At 51.3% G+C, this 20,341-nt stretch overlaps 1 protein-coding gene across 2 annotated transcripts in view; it reads right to left on the reverse strand.

Moving 5' to 3' along the window:
* The window catches only part of LOC140403161 (adenylate kinase isoenzyme 5-like), a 135,198-nt gene that overhangs the window by 93,114 nt on the left and 21,743 nt on the right, over nucleotides 1–20,341 (reverse strand). For both annotated transcript variants that reach the window (XM_072490860.1, XM_072490861.1), the window contains exons 5-6: nucleotides 16,641–16,754; nucleotides 14,549–14,737 (exon numbers count right to left, since the gene is read on the reverse strand). In XM_072490860.1, the coding sequence (XP_072346961.1) occupies nucleotides 14,549–14,737; nucleotides 16,641–16,754 (303 nt within the window). The remainder of the gene's footprint in view (nucleotides 1–14,548; nucleotides 14,738–16,640; nucleotides 16,755–20,341) is intronic.

The raw sequence follows: 20,341 nt of genomic DNA on the forward strand, positions 1-20,341 counted from the left end.
CCCAGGACAACTACAGCACGGGGTTAAATGCAGAGTAAACCTCCCTCTACACTGTCCCCATCAAACACTCCCAGGACAGGTTCCGCACGGGGTTTGATACAGAGTAAAGCTCCCTCTACACTGTCCCCATCAAACACTCCCAGGACAGGTACAGCACGGGGTTAGATACAGAGTAAAGCTCCCTCTAAACTGTCCCCATCAAACACTCCCAGGACTGGAACAGCACGGGGTTAGATACAGATTAAAGTTCCCTCTACACTGTCCCCATCAAATATTCCCAGGACAGGTACAGCACGGGGTTAGATACAGAGTAAAGCTCCCTCTACACTGTCCCCATCAAACACTCCCAGGACAGGTACAGCACGGGGTTAAATACAGAGTAAAGCTCCCTCTACACTGTCCCCATCAAACATTCCCAGGACAGGTACAGCACGGGGTTAGATACAGAGTAAAGCTCCCTCTACACTGTCCCCATCAAACACTCCCAGGACTGGTACAGCACGGAGTTAGATACAGAGTAAAGCTCCGTCTACACTGTCCCCATCAAACACTCCCAGGACAGGTACAGCACGGGGTTAGATACAGAGTAAAGCTCCCTCTACATTGTCCCCATCAAACACTCCCAGGACAGGAACAGCACGGGGTTAGATACAGAGTAAAGCTCCCTCTACACTGTCCCCATCAAACACTCCCAGGACAGGTACAGCGCGGGGTTAGATACAGAGTAAAGCTCCCTCTACACTGTCCCCATCAAACACTCCCAGGACAGGTACAGCACGGGGTTAGATACAGAGTAAAGCTCCCTCTACACTGTCCCCACCAAACACTCCCAGGACAGGTACAGCACGGGGTTAGATACAGAGTAAAGCTCCCTCTACACTGTCCCCATCAAACATTCCCAGGACAGGTACAGCACGGGGTTAGATACAGAGTAAAGCTCCCTCTACACTGTCCCCTTCAAACACCCCCAGGTCTGGTACAGCACGGGGTTAGATACAGAGTGAAGCTCCCTCTACACTGTCCCTGTCAAACACTCCCAGGACAGGTACAGCACGGCGTTAGATACAGAGTAAAGCTCCGTCTACACATGTCCCCATCAAACACTCCCAGGACAGGTACAGCACGGGGTTAAATACAGAGTAAAGCTCCCTCGACACTGTCCCCATCAAACACTCCCAGGACAGGTACAGGACGGGGTTAGATACAGAGTAAAGCTCCCTCTACACTGTCCCCATCAAACACTCCCAGGACAGGTACAGCACGGGGTTAGATACAGAGTAAAGCTCCCTCTACATTGTCCCCATCAAACACTCCCAGGACAGGTACAGCACGGGGTTAGATACAGAGTAAAGCTCCGTCTACACTGTCCCCATCAAACACTCCCAGGACATGTACAGCACGGGATTAGATACAGAGTAAAGCTCCCTCTACACTGTCCCCTTCAAACACCCCCAGGACTGGTACAGCACGGGGTTAGATACAGAGTGAAGCTCCCTCTACACTGTCCCTGTCAAACACTCCCAGGACAGGTACAGCACGGCGTTAGATACAGAGTAAAGCTCCGTCTACACTGTCCCCATCAAACACTCCCAGGACTGGTACAGCACGGGGTTAAATACAGAGTAAAGCTCCCTCGACACTGTCCCCATCAAACACTCCCAGGACAGGTACAGGATGGGGTTAGATACAGAGTAAAGCTCCCTCTACACTGTCCCCATCAAACACTCCCAGGACAGGTACAGCACGGGGTTAGATACAGAGTAAAGCTCCCTCTACATTGTCCCCATCAAACACTCCCAGGACAGGTACAGCACGGGGTTAGATACAGCATAAAGCTCCCTCTACACTGTCCCCATCAAACACTCCCAGGACAGGTACAGCGCGGGGTTAGATACAGCGTAAAGCTCCCTCTACACTGTCCCCATCAAACACTCCCAGGACTGGTACAGCGCGGGGTTAGATACAGCGTAAAGCTCCCTCTACACTGTCCCCATCAAACACTCCCAGGACAGGTACAGCACGGGGTTAGATACAGAGTAAAGCTCCCTCTACACTGTCCCCATCAAACATTCCCAGGACAGGTACAGCACGGGGTTAGATACAGAATAAAGCTCCCTCTACACTGTCCCCATCAAACACTCCCAGGACTGGTACAGCACGGAGTTAGATACAGAGTAAAGCTCCGTCTACACTGTCCCCATCAAACACACATTATCGAGATACGGGAATGTTGCCCGTAAACCGTACCGGTCAACGATTCGGTCCATCTCGCGCTGAAAGACCGAGACCCCATTGGTGACACCGAAGGGAACCCTTAAGAAGTGATAGAGCTGCCCATCTGCCTCGAAGGCACTGTATTTGCCATCACTAGTGCGGATGGGGAGCTGGTGGTAGGCGGACTTGAGATCCACCGTGGAGAAGACCTTATCATGCGCGATCCTGTTTACCAGGTCGAATATGCGGGGGCGGGGGTACGCGTCCAGCTGCGTAAACCTGTCGATGGTCTGACTGTAGTCGATGACCATCCTGTGCTTCTCCCCGGTCTTTACCGCCACTACTTGAGCTCTCCAGGGGCTGTTACTGGCTTCATTGATTCCTTCCCTCAGTAGCCTTTGGACCTCTGACCTAATAAAGATCCAGTCCTGGGCACTGTACCGTCTGCTCCTGGTGGTGACGGGTTTGCAATCCGGGGTGAGGTTCGCAAACAGGGGAGGCGGGTCAGCCTTAAGGGTCGCGAGGCCGCAGACAGTGAGGGGGGTATAGGGCCGCCGAATTTGAAGATTAGACTTTGGAGGTTATACTGGAAGTCTAAACCTAGGAGTGTGGCCGCACAGAGGTGGGGAAGGACGTAGAGATGGAAATTTTTGAACTCTCTTCCCTGGACTGTGAGGTTTGCTACACAAACCCCCCATATCTCTACTGAGTGGGAACCGGAGGCCAGGGAGATTTGTTGATTAACGGGGTGGACGAGGAGAGAACAGCGCCTTACCGTGTCAGGGTGTATGAAGCTCTCCGTGCTCCCAGAGTCGCTTAGGCCGGACGTCTCGTGCCCGTTGATGAATACAGTCATTGTAGCAATTGAGAGTGTTCGAGGGCGGGACTGATCCAGAGTCACCGAGGCTAATCGCAGCAATTGAGTGTTCTCTTTGGGCAGTGTGTGGTCAGCCGGGCTGGGGTCCTGGGGGTTCATCCAAGATGGCGGCTCCCAATGGTCACACATGGCTGGGGGTGCACAAAATGGCGGCGCCCATCCCTCAGACGTGGCGTTCGCGGGACTAGATGGCGGCGCCTGGGGGCCGCACGTGGCCCTGGAGTAGGAAGATGGTGGCGCACGCTGGCCGCACGGGGACCGTGGAGAGGTTTGTGGTGGTGGTCCGCATTCGCCACCGGAGACCGCGGCAACCGCACGAAATGGCCCTTTTTACCGCATCCCTTGCAGGTGGATGCGTGGGCCGGGCAGCGCTGGCGGGGGGTGAGTGGACTGCCCGCAAAAGTAGTAGCAGGGCCCCTCGAGGTTGCCAGGCCGTCTTGCAGCACAAGCTTGTGGGGGGATGGGGGATGTCTCGGGGTCGGCTGCGGATGGGTTCCACGCTGCCCAGGGGGCTGCCGCGCGGTCGGGAACGTAAGCGCAGGCGTTTCTGGAGGCCACGTCCAGGGAGCCTGCAAGGGCCCGTGCCTCCCTGAGACCCAGGGTGTCCTTTTCTAACAGGCGCTGGCGGATTTGTGACGATAGCATACCTGCCACGAAAGCGTCCCGGACTAAGAGTTCCATGTGTTCGCTCGCCGAAACTTGCGGGCAGCCGCAGCTTCTCCCCAACACCAGGAGTGCACGGTAGAATTCCTCCAGCGATTCCCCAGGGGTTTGTCGCCTTGTTGCAAGCAGGTGCCGGGCGTAGACCTGGTTTACCGGGCGAGTATAATGTCCTTTTAGCAGCTCTATTGCTGCATCAAAGTCTTCCGCTTCCTCGATGAGGGCGTAAACCTCCGGCTCACCCTTGAGTGCAGGACGTGCAGTTTCTGCTCTCCCGTGGGTGCGTTTTCAGCCGTCCCAAGATATCCTTAAAAGCACGCCAGCCAGTGCTTGAAGATTGCCGCGTGGGGGCTGAGTTGCAGACACTCCGGCTTGATTCGGAGCTCCATCCTTTTTTCAAAACTAGCTTATTAAATTGATGCACAATCAATGACCACTAAAGCGAGGTTGTAGTCCAACTGAAGGCTTCAATAAGCTAGATGTTTCCCCGCAGCAGCTCAGGTACAGAATGAGGGCTGCTTGGGCGGCATGGGCTCTTATACCCCACCTAGCAGGGCGGAGCTACCATACAGCTTGACCAATAGGTAGCATACAGTTTCCACCAATGGTGCTCCAGCATTACCAGGTACCGGAATACCTCTACTACCACACAGAGTAAATCTCCCTCTACACTGTCCCCATCAAACACTCCCAGGACAGGTACAGCACGGGGTTAGATACAGAGTAAAGCTCCCTCTACACTGTCCCCATCAAACACTCCCAGGACAGGGACAGCACGGGATAAGATACAGAGTAAAGCTCCCTTTACATTGTGTCCATCAAACACTCCTAGGACAGGTACAGCACGGGGTTAGATACAGAGTAAAACTCCCTCGACACTGTCCCCATCAAACACTCCCAGTACAGGTACAGCACGGGGTAGATACAGAGTAAAGCTCCCTCTACACTGTCCCCATCAAACACTCCCAGGACAGGTACAGCACGGAGTTAGATACAGAGTAAAGCTCCCTCTACACTGTCCCCATCAAACACACCCAGGACAGGTACAGCACGGGATTTGATACAGAGTAAAGCTCCCTCTACACTGTCCCCATCAAACACTCCCAGGACAGGTACAGCACGGGGTTAGATACAGAGTAAAGCTCCCTCTGCACAGTCCCCATCAAACACTCCCAGGACAGATGCAGCATGGGATTAGATACAGAGTAAAGCTCCCTCTACACTGTCCACATCAAACACTGCCAGGACAGGTGCAGCATGGGGTTAGATACAGAGTAAAGCTCCCTCTAAACTGTTCCCATCAAACACTCCCAGGACAGGTACAGCACGGGGTTAGATACAGAGTAAAGCTCCCTCTACATTGTGTCCATCACACACTCCCAGGATAGGTACAGCACGGGATTAGATCAGAGGAAAGCTCCCTCTACATTGTCCCCATCAAACACTCCCAGGACAGGTACAGCACGGGGTTAGATACAGAGTAAAGCTCCCTCTACACTGTCCCCATCAAACACTCCCAGGACAGGTACAGCGCGGGGTTAGATACAGAGTAAAGCTCCCTCTACACTGTCCCCATCAAACACTCCCAGGACAGGTACAGCACGGGGTTAGATACAGAGTAAAGCTCCCTCTACACTGTCCCCATCAAACATTCCCAGGACAGGTACAGCACGGGGTTAGATACAGAGTAAAGCTCCCTCTACACTGTCCCCATCAAACACTCCCAGGACTGGTACAGCACGGAGTTAGATACAGAGTAAAGCTCCGTCTACACTGTCCCCATCAAACACTCCCAGGACAGGTACAGCACGGGGTTAGATACAGAGTAAAGCTCCCTCTACATTGTCCCCATCAAACACTCCCAGGACAGGTACAGCACGGGGTTAGATACAGAGTAAAGCTCCCTCTACACTGTCCCCATCAAACACTCCCAGGACAGGTACAGCGCGGGGTTAGATTGAGAGTAAAGCTCCCTCTACACTGTCCCCATCAAACACTCCCAGGACAGGTACAGCACGGGGTTAGATACAGAGTAAAGCTCCCTCTACACTGTCCCCATCAAACATTCCCAGGACAGGTACAGCACGGGGTTAGATACAGAGTAAAGCTCCCTCTACACTGTCCCCATCAAACACTCCCAGGACTGGTACAGCACGGAGTTAGATACAGAGTAAAGCTCCGTCTACACTGTCCCCATCAAACATACATTATCGAGATACGGGAATGTTGCCCGTAAACCGTACCGGTCAACGATTCGGTCCATCTCGCGCTGAAAGACCGAGACCCCATTGGTGACACCGAAGGGAACCCTTAAGAAGTGATAGAGCTGCCCATCTGCCTCGAAGGCAATGTATTTGCGGTCACTAGTGCAGATGGGGAGCTGGTGGTAGGCGGACTTGAGATCCACCGTGGAGAAGACCTTATCATGCGCGATCCTGTTTACCAGGTCGAATATGCGGGGGCGGGGGTACGCGTCCAGCTGTGTAAACCTGTCGATGGTCTGACTGTAGTCGATGACCATCCTGTGCTTCTCCCCGGTCTTTACCACCACTACTTGAGCTCTCCAGGGCTAGCTTCATTGATTCCTTCCCTCAATAGCCTTTGGACCTCTGACCTAATAAAGATCCAGTCCTGGGCACTGTACCGTCTGCTCCTGGTGGTGACGGGTTTGCAATCCGGGGTGAGGTTCGCAAACAGGGGAGGCGGGTCAGCCTTAAGGGTCGCGAGGCCGCAGACAGTGAGGGGGGTATAGGGCCGCCGAATTTGAAGATTAGACTTTGGAGGTTATACTGGAAGTCTAAACCTAGGAGTGTGGCCGCACAGAGGTGGGGAAGGACGTAGAGATGGAAATTTTTGAACTCTCTTCCCTGGACTGTGAGGTTTGCTACACAAAACCCCTTTATCTCTACTGAGTGGGAACCGGAGGCCAGGGAGATTTTTTGATTAACGGGGTGGACGAGGAGAGAACAGCGCCTTACCGTGTCGGGGTGTATGAAGCTCTCCGTGCTCCCAGAGTCGCTTAGGCCGGACGTCTCGTGCCCGTTGATGAATACAGTCATTGTAGCAATTGAGAGTGTTCGAGGGCGGGACTGATCCAGAGTCACCGAGGCTAATCGCAGCAATTGAGTGTTCTCTTTGGGCAGTGTGTGGTCAGCCGGGCTGGGGTCCTGGGGGTTCATCCAAGATGGCGGCTCCCAATGGTCACACATGGCTGGGGGTGCACAAAATGGCGGCGCCCATCCCTCAGACGTGGCGTTCGCGGGACTAGATGGCGGCGCCTGGGGGCCGCACGTGGCCCTGGAGTAGGAAGGTGGTGGCGCACGCTGGCCGCACGGGGACCGTGGAGAGGTTTGTGGTGGTGGTCCGCATTCGCCACCGGAGACCGCGGCAACCGCACGAAATGGCCCTTTTTACCGCATCCCTTGCAGGTGGATGCGTGGGCCGGGCAGCGCTGGCGGGGGGTGCTTGGACTGCCCGCAAAAATAGTAGCAGGGCCCCTCCAGGTTGCCAGGCCGTCTTGCAGCACAAGCTTGTGGGGGGATGGGGGATGTCTCGGGGTCGGCTGCGGATGGGTTCCACGCTGCCCAGGGGGCTGCCGCGCGGTCGGGAACGTAAGCGCAGGCGTTTCTGGAGGCCACGTCCAGGGAGCCTGAAAGGGCCCGTGCCTACCTGAGACCCAGGGTATCCTTTTCTAACAGGCGCTGGCGGATTTGTGACGATAGCATACCTGCCACGAAAGCGTCCCGGACTAAGAGTTCCGTGTGTTCGCTCGCCGAAACTTGCGGGCAGCCGCAGCTTCTCCCCAACACCAGGAGTGCACGGTAGAATTCCTCCAGCGATTCCCCAGGGGTTTGTCGCCTTGTTGCAAGCAGGTGCCGGGCGTAGACCTGGTTTACCGGGCGAGTATAATGTCCTTTTAGCAGCTCTATTGCTGCATCAAAGTCTTCCACTTCCTCGATGAGGGCATAAACCTCCGGCTCACCCTTGAGTGCAGGACGTGCAGTTTCTGCTCTCCCGTGGGTGCGTTTTCAGCCGTCCCAAGATATCCTTAAAAGCACGCCAGCCAGTGCTTGAAGATTGCCGCGTGGGGGCTGAGTTGCAGACACTCCGGCTTGATTCGGAGCTCCATCCTTTTTTCAAAACTAGCTTATTAAATTGATGCACAATCAATGACCACTAATGCGAGGTTGTAGTCAAACTGAAGGCTTCAATAAGCTAGATGTTTCCCCGCAGCAGCTCAGGTACAGAATGAGGGCTGCTTGGGCGGCATGGGCTCTTATACCCCACCTAGCAGGGCGGAGCTACCATACAGCTTGACCAATAGGTAGCATACAGTTTCCACCAATGGTGCTCCAGTATTACCAGGTACCGTAATACCTCTACTACCACACAGAGTAAATCTCCCTCTACACTGTCCCCATCAAACACTCCCAGGACAGGTACAGCACGGGGTTAGATACAGAGTAAATCTCCCTCTACACTGTCCCCATCAAACACTCCCAGGACAGGTACAGCACGGGGTTAGATACAGAGTAAAGCTCCCTCTACACTGTCCCCATCAAACACTCCCAGGACAGGTACAGCACGGGGTTAGATACATAGTAAAGCTCCCTCTACACTGTTCCCATCAAACACTCCCAGGACAGGTACAGCACGGGATAAGATACAGAGTAAAGCTCCCTCTACACTGTCCCCATCAAACACTCCCAGGACAGGTACAGCGCGGGGTTAGATACAGAGTAAAGCTCCCTGTACACTGTCCCCATCAAACACTCCCAGGACAGGTACAGCACGGGGTTAGATACAGAGAAAGCTCCTCTCTACACTGTCCCCATCAAACTCCCTTTACATTGTGTCCATCAAACACTCCTAGGACAGGTACAGCACGGGGTTAGATAGAGAGTAAAACTCCCTCGACACTGTCCCCATCAAACACTCACAGTACAGGTACAGCACGGGGTAGATACAGAGTAAAGCTCCCTCTACACTGTCCCCATCAAACACTCCCAGGACAGGTACAGCGCGGGGTTAGATACAGAGTAAAGCTCCTCTCTACACTGTCCCCATCAAACACTCCCAGGACAGGTACAGCACGGGGTTAGATACAGAATAAGACTCCCTCTACACTGTCCCGATCAAACACTCCCAGGATAGGTACAGCACAGGATTAGATCAGAGTAAAGCTCCCTCTACACTGTCCCCATCAAACACACCCAGGACAGGTACAGCACGGGATTTGATACAGAGTAAAGCTCCCTCTACACTTTCCCATCAAACACTCCCAGGACAGGTACAGCACGGGGTTAGATACAGAGTAAAGCTCCCTCTACACTGTCCCCATCAAACACTCCCAGGACAGGTACAGCACGGGGTTAGATACAGAGTAAAGCTCCCTCTACACTGTCCCCCTCAAAAACTCCCAGGACAGGTACAGCACGGGGTGAGATACAGAGTAAAGCTCCCTCTACACTGTCCCCATCAAACACTCCCAGAACAGGTACAGCACGGGGTTAGATACAGAGTAAAGCTCCCTCTACACAGTCCCCATCAAAAACTCCCAGGACAGGTACAGCATGGGGTTAGATACAGAGTAAAGCTCCCTCTACCCAGTCCCCATGAAACACTCCCAGGACAGGTACGGCACGGGGTTAGATACAGAGTAAAGCTCCATCTACACTGTCCCCATCAAACACTCCCAGGACAGGTACAGCACGGGGTTAGATACAGAGTTAAGCTCCCTCTACACTGTCCCCATCAAACACTCCCAGGACAGGTACAGCACGGGGTTAGATACAGAGTTAAGCTCCCTCTACACTGTCCCCATCAAACACTCCCAGGACAGGTACAGCACGGCGATAGATACAGGGTAACGCTCCCTCTACACTGACCCCATCAAACACTACCAGGACTGGTACAGCACGGGGTTAGATACAGAGTAAAGCTCCCTCTACACAGTCCCCATCAAAGACTCCCAGGACAGGTACAGCATGGTGTTAGATACAGAGTAAAGCTCCCTTTACACTGTCCCCATCAAACACTCCCAGGACAGGTACAGCACGGGGTTAGATACAGAGTAAAGCTCCCTCTACACTGTCCCCATCAAACACTCCCAGAACAGGTACAGCACGGGGTTAGATACAGAGTAAAGCTCCCTCTACACTGTCCCCATCAAACACTCCCAGGACAGGTACAGCACGGGGTTAGATTCAGAGTAAAGCTCCCTCTACGGTGTCCCCATCAAACACTCCCAGGACAGGTACAGCACGGGGTTAGATACAGAGTAAAGCTCCCTCTACACTGTCCCCATCAAACACTCCCAGGACAGGTACAGCACGGGGTTAGATACAGAGTAAAGCTCCCTCTACACTGTCCCCCTCAAAAACTTCCAGGACAGGTACAGCACGGGGTGAGATACAGAGTAAAGCTCCCTCTACACTGTCCCCATCAAACACTCCCAGGACAACTACAGCACGGGGTTAAATGCAGAGTAAACCTCCCTCTACACTGTCCCCATCAAACACTCCCAGGACAGGTTCCGCACGGGGTTTGATACAGAGTAAAGCTCCCTCTACACTGTCCCCATCAAACACTCCCAGGACAGGTACAGCACGGGGTTAGATACAGAGTAAAGCTCCCTCTAAACTGTCCCCATCAAACACTCCCAGGACTGGAACAGCACGGGGTTAGATACAGATTAAAGTTCCCTCTACACTGTCCCCATCAAATATTCCCAGGACAGGTACAGCACCAGATTAGATACAGAGTAAAGCTCCCTCTACACTGTCCCCATCAAACAATCCCAGGACAGGTACAGCACAGGGTTAGATACAGAGTAAAGCTCCCTCTTCACTGTCCCCATCAAACACTCCCAGGACAGGTACAGCACGGGGTTAGATACAGAGTAAAGCTCCCTCTAAACTGTCCCCATCAAACACTCCCAGGACAGGTACAGCATGGGGTTAGATACAGATTAAAGTTCCCTCTACACTATCCCCATCAAATATTCCCAGGACAGGTACAGCGCGGGGTTAGATACAGAGTAAAGCTCCCTCTACACTGTCCCCATCAAATATTCCCAGGACAGGTACAGCACAGGATTAGATACAGAGTAAAGCTTCCTCTACACTGTCCCCATCAAATACTCCCAGGACAGGTACAGCATGGGGTTAGATACAGAGTAAAGCTCCCTCTACATTGTGTCCATCAAACACTCCCAGGACAGGTACAGCACAGGGTTGGATACAGAGTAATGCTCCCTCTACACTGTCTGCATCAAACACTCCCAGGACAGGTATAGCACTGGGTTAGATACAGAGTAAAGCTCCCTCTCCACTGTCCCCATCAAACACTCCCAGGACAGCTCCAGCATGGGGTTAGATACAGAGTAAAGCTCCCTCTACACTGTCCCCATTGAACACTCCCAGGACAGGTACAGCATGGGGTTAGATACAGAGTAAAGCTCCCTCTACACTGTCCCCATTAAACACTCCCAGGACAGGTGCAGCACGGGGTTTGATACAGAGTAATGCTCCCTCTAAACTTTCCCCATCAAACACTCCCAGGACAGGTACAGCACAGGGTTAGATACAGAGTAAAGCTCCCTCTACACTGTCCCCATCAAACACTCCCAGGACAGGTACAGCACGGGGTTCGATACAGAGTAAAGCTCCCTCTACACTGTCCCCATCAAACACTCCTAGGACAGGTGCAGAATGGGGTTACAGAGTGAAGCTCCCTCTACATTGTGTCCATCAAACACTCCCAGGACAGGTACAGCATGGGGTTAGATACAGAGTAAACCTCCCTCTACACTGTCCCCATCAAACATTCCCAGGACAGGTACAGCACAGGGTTAGATACAGAGTAAAGCTCCCTCTACACTGTTCCCATCAAACACTCCCAGGACAGGTACAGCACGGGGTTAGATACTGAGTAAAGCTCCCTCTACACTGTCCCCATCAAACACTCCCAGGACAGGTACAGCACGGGGTTAGATACAGAGTAAAGCTCCCTCTACACTGTCCCCATCAAACACTCCCAGGACAGGTACAGCACGGGGTTAGATACAGAGTAAAGCTCCCTCTACACTGTCCCCATCAAACACTCCCAGGACAGGTACAGCACGGGGTTAGATACAGAGTAAAGCTCCCTCTACACTGTCCCCATCAAACACTCCCAGGACAGGTACAGCACGGGGTTAGATACAGAGTAAAGCTCCCTCTACACTGTCCCAATCAAACACTCCCAGGACAGGTACAGCACGGGGTTAGATACAGAGTAAAGCTCCCTCTACACTGTTCCCATCAAACACTCCCAGGACAGGTACAGCACGGGGTTAGATACAGAGTAAAGCTCCCTCTACACTGTCCCCATCAAACACTCCCAGGACAGGTACAGCACGGGGTTAGATACAGAGTAAAGCTCCCTCTACACTGTCCCCATCAAACACTCCCAGGACAGGTACAGCACGGGGTTAGATACAGAGTAAAGCTCCCTCTACACTGTCCCAATCAAACACTCCCAGGACAGGTACAGCACGGGGTTAGATACAGAGTAAAGCTCCCTCTACACTGTTCCCATCAAACACTCCCAGGACAGGTACAGCACGGGGTTAGATACAGAGTAAAGCTCCCTCTACACTGTTCCCATCAAACACTCCCAGGACAGGTACAGCACGGAGTTAGATACAGAGTAAAGCTCCCTCTACACTGTTCCCATCAAACACTCCCAGGACAGGTACAGCACGGGGTTAGGTACAGAGTAAAGCTCCCTCTACACTGTCCCCATCAAACACTCCCAGGACAGGTACAGCACGGGGTTAGATACAGAGTAAAGCTCCCTCTACACTGTCCCCATCAAACACTCCCAGGACAGGTACAGCACGGGGTTAGATACAGAGTAAAGCTCCCTCTACACTGTCCCAATCAAACACTCCCAGGACAGGTACAGCACGGGGTTAGATACAGAGTAAAGCTCCCTCTCCAGTGTCCCGTGCGAAGAGGGCGACGCTTCCAGAGTGTCCCTGGACAGGCTCAGTCAGAAACCCTAACCGACGAAGCAGCGGGAATATTTCTGGACCCGACCCCTATCGGGAAGAGGGACGCCACTGATCAATTGTGATTATTTGTTCGAGGAGTGGGGGCACCTGCGACGTGCTGAGGGTCCCGTGTAGGTGTTAATTCGTTCTGAAGACAGGCGGAGTCAAAAACTAGACACCAATCATTTACCAAATACCCGACTGATGGGCAGAATGTAACATTGCAAATGCCTGCCTCCTCCTTAACTGCCACCCAGTACCCAAGAAATCTCCCTTTATCTTCTTTTGATAAGAACAAAAAACATCAATAAATTAAACAAAAATGGGAGGGGTGACAGCCCCTGATGAGGAACTTGGACTAAAACAAAGTATCAAAAGAAAACTGAACAAATGAAACCAAAGAGTCATTACCGGGAGCAATGGTCTCTCTTTATATGAGCTCAAGGTATCGAATCGATCAATGCCCTCCACCCAGACCCTGAACTTTAGTAACTTAATTAAGAAACTATTCACATTTAACACCTTGTGCTCAGGAAATGGTTCCAGTTGAGTGAATGAATCACTCGGGTATTCTGAACTATGCTGGCTGCCAGTAACAGGGGGCGCCGCAACATTAACTCTGCTTTATTCCTTGAGGCAGGGGCAGGTGACACATGGAGGAAAGGAGGTGGGCAGTTAACCAGCAGCAGGGACTGCATGGTAACTCACTCCTTCAGCAGCATTATTAACATTGCCGTGCAGGTGGCGTAGTGGTTAGCACTGATGCCTCACGGCACTGAGGATACCGAGGGTTCGAATCCCGGCTCCGGGTCACGGTCCGTGTGGAGTTTCCACATTCTCCCCGTGTCTGCGTGGGTCTCACCCCCACAACCCAAAGATGTGCAGGGCAGGTGGATTGGCCGCGCTAAATTGCCCCTTAATTGAAAAAAAAAATTTGGGTACTCTAAATTTTAAAAATGTTCTTTAAAACATTTTCACTCTCCTCCAGTTACGTGTGGAGGGTTTGTGGGAACAGATAAATGTTAATTATGTGGAAATAGTGGAGAAGTTGAAGGTATGGAGAGATTTAATTAAAGTGTTTGAAATGGTGACGGTTTCTGACAGAGTAAATAAAGAGGCGTTTCCTGCACCAGGTGGGCAATGATTGATTAGGTACCTTGAGCACAGATAAAGAGAGACTGCTGGGAGTCAGTTAGGGAGAAGGCAGACATTTTGCAAATAAATGTAGTATACAGTAAATGATTTAAGTCCTTGACTATCTCGTGGAACGTTAAGGGAAAATAGATCGTCAGCAGCCGCGGAGGCGGGGGGGGGGGGAGAGGGAAAGGGGGGGAGCACTATTTTTTGTCACTTTGTTAGTTCACTATATTATTTAAGTAATGTTATTTATCAGTCACTGTACTATTTTTATGTTGATTTGTAAAATGGAAAAATTCTGTTTGAAAACTTTAATAAAATATATTTTTAAAAAAGTAAATGATTTAAGATAATTGGCAAAATAACTTGGGGAGGGGAGGAAACATTTTTGACAGAGCGAGCTGTGATCTAGGAAGCACTGCCTGAAAGTGCGGTGGAAGCAGATTCCGTGGAAACGTTCGAAAGAGAATTGGATAATTATGTGAAGGAGTATTGTCGAGGAGCATGGGAGTGGAACTAAGTGGATCGTGCAATCAAAGAGCCAGCATGAGGACGATGGGCTGAATTGCCTCCTTCTGTGCTCTTGAATCCTGGTGATTTCCAATAATTCGGCCACAACTCACCGTTACGATGAGGCATTTCTCTTCATAATATTGGGCCAAGGGCACAATGTTTTGTTTGAAGGTGGTGAGACGCCTGTGAATGGCTTTCGGGTTATTATCGGGTCGTCCTTCCACTGCCCGTTTCTCCAATCTCTCTCTCAGCCGACCATTAGCACAAGCCAAATATATCACCAGGTCTGGAACACAGATCTGAAGGCACAAACTCCAAACATTAGCATCAAATACTTAATATGTTTCCGAAAAATATTCATTGCAATTTTTTGATTAAAACCTATATTTCTCCGAATTTATTTCCTAAAGTTCTCAACCTGTAAATTTGCGCTCTGGCTCTGTGTACTAATTGGTCTAACAGTAACCAATCAGCTGTGACATTTGGTTACAATCTGACTTGTTATTTTTATAAATCTTTATTGGCACAAGTAGGCTTACATTAACACTGCAATGACGTTACTGTGAAAAGCCCCTAGTCGCCACATTCCGGTGCCTGTTCGGGTACACTGAGGGAGAATTCAGAATTCTCAGTTGGTACAGGAATTGAACCCGCGCTGCTGGCCTTGTTCTGCATCCTAACCAGCTGTCTAGCCCACTGAGCTAGAAGATCTTTAGATTAAATCCTGAGCCCAAGGTGATGGCTTCCAGATAGCACTGAGAGAGTGCTGCACCGTCAGAGGGTCAGTACTGAGGGAGTGCTGCACCGTCAGAGGGTCAGTACTGAGGGAGTGCTGCACTGTCAGAGGGTCAGTCCTGAGGGAGTGCCGCACTGTCAGAGGGTCAGTACTGAGGGAGTGCCGCACTGTCAGAGGGTCAGTACTGATGGAGTGCCGCACTGTCAGAGAGTCAGTACTGAGGGAGTGCCGCACTGTCAGAGGGTCAGTACTGAGGGTGCGCTGCACTGTCAGAGTGTCAGTACTGAGGGAGTGCTGCACTGTGAGAGGGTCAGTACTGAGGGAGTGCCGCACTGTCAGAGGGTCAGTACTGAGGGTGCGCTGCACTGTCAGAGGGTCAGTACTGAGGGAGTGCTACACTGTCAGAGTGTCAGTACTGAGGGAGTGCTGCACTGTCAGAGGGTCAGTACTGAGGGAGTGCTGCACTGTCAGAGGGTCAGTACTGAGGGAGCGCTGCACTGTCAGAGGGTCAATACTGAGGGAGTGCCGCACTGTCAGAGGGTCAGTACTGAGGGAGTGCTGCACTGTCAGAGGGTTAGTACTGAGGGAGTGCCGCACTCTCAGAGGGTCTGTACTGAGGGAGTGCTGCACTGTCAGAGGGTCAGTACTGGGGGAGCGCTGCACTGTCAGAGGGTCAATACTGAGGGAGTGCTGCACTGTCAGAGGGTCAGTGCTGAGGGAGTTCCACACTGTCAGAGGGTCAGTACTGAGGGAGTGCCGCACTGTCAGAGGGTCAGTACTGACAGAGTGCTACACTGTCAGAGTGTCAGTACTGAGGGAGTGCTGCATTGTCAGAGGGTCAGTACTGAGGGAGCGCTGCACTGTCAGAGGGTCAGTAATGAGGGAGTGCCGCACTGTCAGAGGGTCAGTCCTGAGGGAGTGCTGCACTGTCAGAGGGTCAGTACTGAGGGAGTGCCGCACTGTCAGAGGGTCAGTACTGAGGGAGTGCTGCACTGTCAGTGGGTCAGTACTGAGGGAGTGCTGCACTGTCAGAGGGTCAGTACTGAGGGAGTGCTGCACTGTCAGAGGGTCAGTACTGAGGGAGTGCTGCACTGTCTGAGGGTCAGTACTGAGGGAGTGCCGCACTGTCAGAGGGTCAGTACTGAGGGAGTGCTGCACTGTCAGAGGGTCAGTACTGAGGGAGTGCTATTGGATGATGTTCCGTCTGCCCTCTGATTCACTTTAAAAGCTCTCATGGCACAGTCGTAAGCAGCAGTATTTCCGCCACATCATTAACAACTGATTTAATGTCCTGTCGCATTGCTGTTTGTGAGATCTTGCTGTGCGTCTGTTGGCTCTCACCTCCTACCTTTCACAGTGACTCCTCTCTGATCAGTGTGAGTTTGGGATTTGTGCACATTGTGATGGGTGTGACAAAAATGGAGGTTTACTGTGTGTTGATTTGATTGACTGGGCAACGTCATTACCTGATCATCGAAGCAAATTGCCTGGGAAACCTCGCGTGGGAAACCATCAATGACAAAGCCTTGCGAATCTGGCTGCTGCATCAGCTGCTGCTTAATCTCCATGATGGTGGTTTCCTGAGGTGGAGGAAGGTAAACAGCAGGAATGTTCGAAGCTCTCACAGGATTGGTGCTGCACGGTGCTGTGTTTCTGACACGGACTCGCTCAGCTCACTGCTCACTGTACTGGACAGATGTTTATCTGGCAGGAGCTTACATTCAGCCAGATGTTGAAGCACTCACACTCACACATTCTCACACACTCTCACACACACCCACTCACACACACTCACTCTCACACACGCTCACTCTCACACACTCTCTCACACACACTCACTCTCACACACACCCACTCACACTCACACACTCTCACACACACATTCTCACACGCTCTCACACACACACTCTCATAGACACTCATTCTCACACACACTCACACACACTCACTCTCACACACGCTCACTCTCATACACACTCATTCTCACACTCACTCACTCTCACACACACTCACTCTCTCAGACACACACTCACTCTCTCACACACACACTCACTCTCACACACATTCCCACACACACACTCTCACACACACACTCTAACACACACTCTCACACACTCTCACACACTCTCACACACTCACTCTCACACACACATTCTCACACACACTCTAATACACACTCACTCTCATACACACTCACTCTCACACACGCTCACTCTCAGGCACACTCTCACACACACTCTCACACACACTCACTCTCACACACACTCACTCTCACACACACACATTCTCACACACACTCACTCTCATACACCCTCACTCTCATACACACTCACTCTCACACACGCTCACTCTCATACACACTCTCACACACACTCTCATACATCCTCACTCTCACACACACACACTCTCACACACACTCTCACACACTCACTCACACACACACATTCTCATACGCACTCACTCTCATACACACTCACTCTCACACACACACACTCTCACACACGCTCACTCACACACACACTCACACACACTCTCACACTCACTCTCATACACCCTCACTCTCATACCCACTCACTCTCATACACCCTCACTCTCATACACACTCACTCTCATACACACTCTCACACACACTCGCACACACTCTCATACACACTCTCACACACTCACTCACACACACACATTCTCATACGCACTCACTCTCATACACACTCACTCTCATACACACTCACTCTCACACACGCTCACTCACACACACACTCACACACACTCTCACACTCACTCTCATACACCCTCACTCTCATACCCACTCACTCTCATACACCCTCACTCTCATACACACTCACTCTCATACACTCTCACACACACTCGCACACACTCACTCTCACACACACACTCACACACACACTCTCATACACACTCTCGCACACACTCACTCTCATACACCCTCACTCTCATACACACTCACTCTCACACACGCTCACTCTCATACACACTCTCACACACACATTCTCACACACACTCACTCTCATACACCCTCACTCTCATACGCATTCACTCTCATACGCACTCACTCTCACACTGTAGCCATCTGGGATGGCCATTTACAAAGGAAACATGGATACTTGCAAAGACTCATGGGAAATATGGCCAATACAGGATTCAGGCAAACTCAGAGCCGAAATGTATATTTGCGAACAGAGAACAGAGTATCAAAACCCCCAGCCGATTTACATTCTAATGGCCCATTTCCCCAGGGCAAAGGACTGGTGCTCAGGTATCAGATACAGTTCCAGACACATCAGTGCCACTCCCTTTGCTCAGGAAGCCCAAACAGCCAAGGTCAATGGCCGCTCAGGACACGCCAGCTATCAAGGCACCCGCCCCTTTATTGGCTCAAATCGAAGGAAGTAATCGAAGCTGCCGAATTATTGGGTCCAAAGATAAGGACCGCCCAAAAGAGCGCGAAACCCCTGAAGGGTAAAGAGAGACACTGCCATGTGTTCAATCTCTTTTGGCCCTGGCACACGGGCACTCTTCGGCCCGGCCTATACCTGAAGCCACCTACAGCACCACCACCAGAAGCAAGTTCAAAATCAACGACCGCTACCAGACGGATGAGCCCAGCAGAACCGAAGTCACTTCTCCAGACCCAGCCACTCCAGATCCAAACAAAGGCCTTGTTCCTCTGCCAAAGCCGGGTGCCTGACGTTAAGTACAGGTTGTTGTAGTGTTAGGTGTAATTTAGCTTGTAATGTTTTATGTTGCATGTGTGAGTTAATCTTGTGTGTAAATAAAGTATTATTGAACTTGAACTAACTGACTGGTTGTTGGGTCTTTGATCGATATCCGGCTGAACCTTGTGGCGGTATCATTGATACCTGCCGACTCGGAAAGCAATATCCTCATTAATAACGGTCAGACTAATATCTGACTAAAGTAGACACCCCAGAAAGAGCAACATTATTGGCGTCACCGGTGCCGATTGGCAACATTATTGGTGATGCTGGTGGAATAGTCTCCCACTCATTAAAAAGGGCAACAACACACACACACTAACTCTCACACACACTCACTCACTCTCACACACACTCACTCACTCTCATACACACTAACTCTCACACACACTCACTCACTCTCACACACACTCACTCACTCTCACACACACTCACTCACTCTCATACACACTCACTCACTCTCATACACACTCACTCACTCTCACACACACTCACTCACTCTCACACACACACTCTCACACACACTCACTCACTCTCACACACACTCTCATACACACTCACTCACCCTCACACACACTCACTCACTCTCATACACACTCACTCACTCTCATACACACTCACTCACTCTCACACACACACTCTCACACAACTCACACACTCTCACACACACTCACTCTCATACGCACTCACTCACTCTCATACACACTCACTCACTCTCATACACACTCACTAACTCTCACACACACACACACTCACTCTCATACACACTCACTCACTCTCACACACACTAACTCACTCTCATACACACTCACTCACTCTCATACACACTCACTCACTCTCATACACACTCACTCACTCTCACACACACTAACTCACTCTCACACACACTCACTCACTCTCATACACACTCACTCACTCTCATACACACACTCTCACACACACTCACTCACTCTCACACACACTCACTCACTCTCATACACACTCACTCACTCTCACACACACACTCTCACACAACTCACTCACTCTCATACACACTCACTCACTCTCATACACACTCACTCACTCTCATACACACTCACTAACTCTCACACACACACACTCACTCTCATACACACTCACTCACTCTCACACACACTAACTCACTCTCATACACATCACTCACTCTCATACACACTCACTCTCACACACACTCACTCACTCTCACACACACTCACTCACTCTCATACACACTCACTCACTCTCATACACACTCACTAACTCTCACACACACACACTCACTCTCATACACACTCACTCACTCTCACACACACTAACTCACTCTCATACACACTCACTCACTCTCATACACACTCACTCACTCTCATACACACTCACTCACTCTCACACACACTCACTCACTCTCACACACACACACTAACTCTCACACACACTCA

The sequence above is a fragment of the Scyliorhinus torazame genome, chromosome 27 (assembly GCF_047496885.1).
Source record: "Scyliorhinus torazame isolate Kashiwa2021f chromosome 27, sScyTor2.1, whole genome shotgun sequence".
NCBI lineage: Eukaryota > Metazoa > Chordata > Chondrichthyes > Carcharhiniformes > Scyliorhinidae > Scyliorhinus > Scyliorhinus torazame.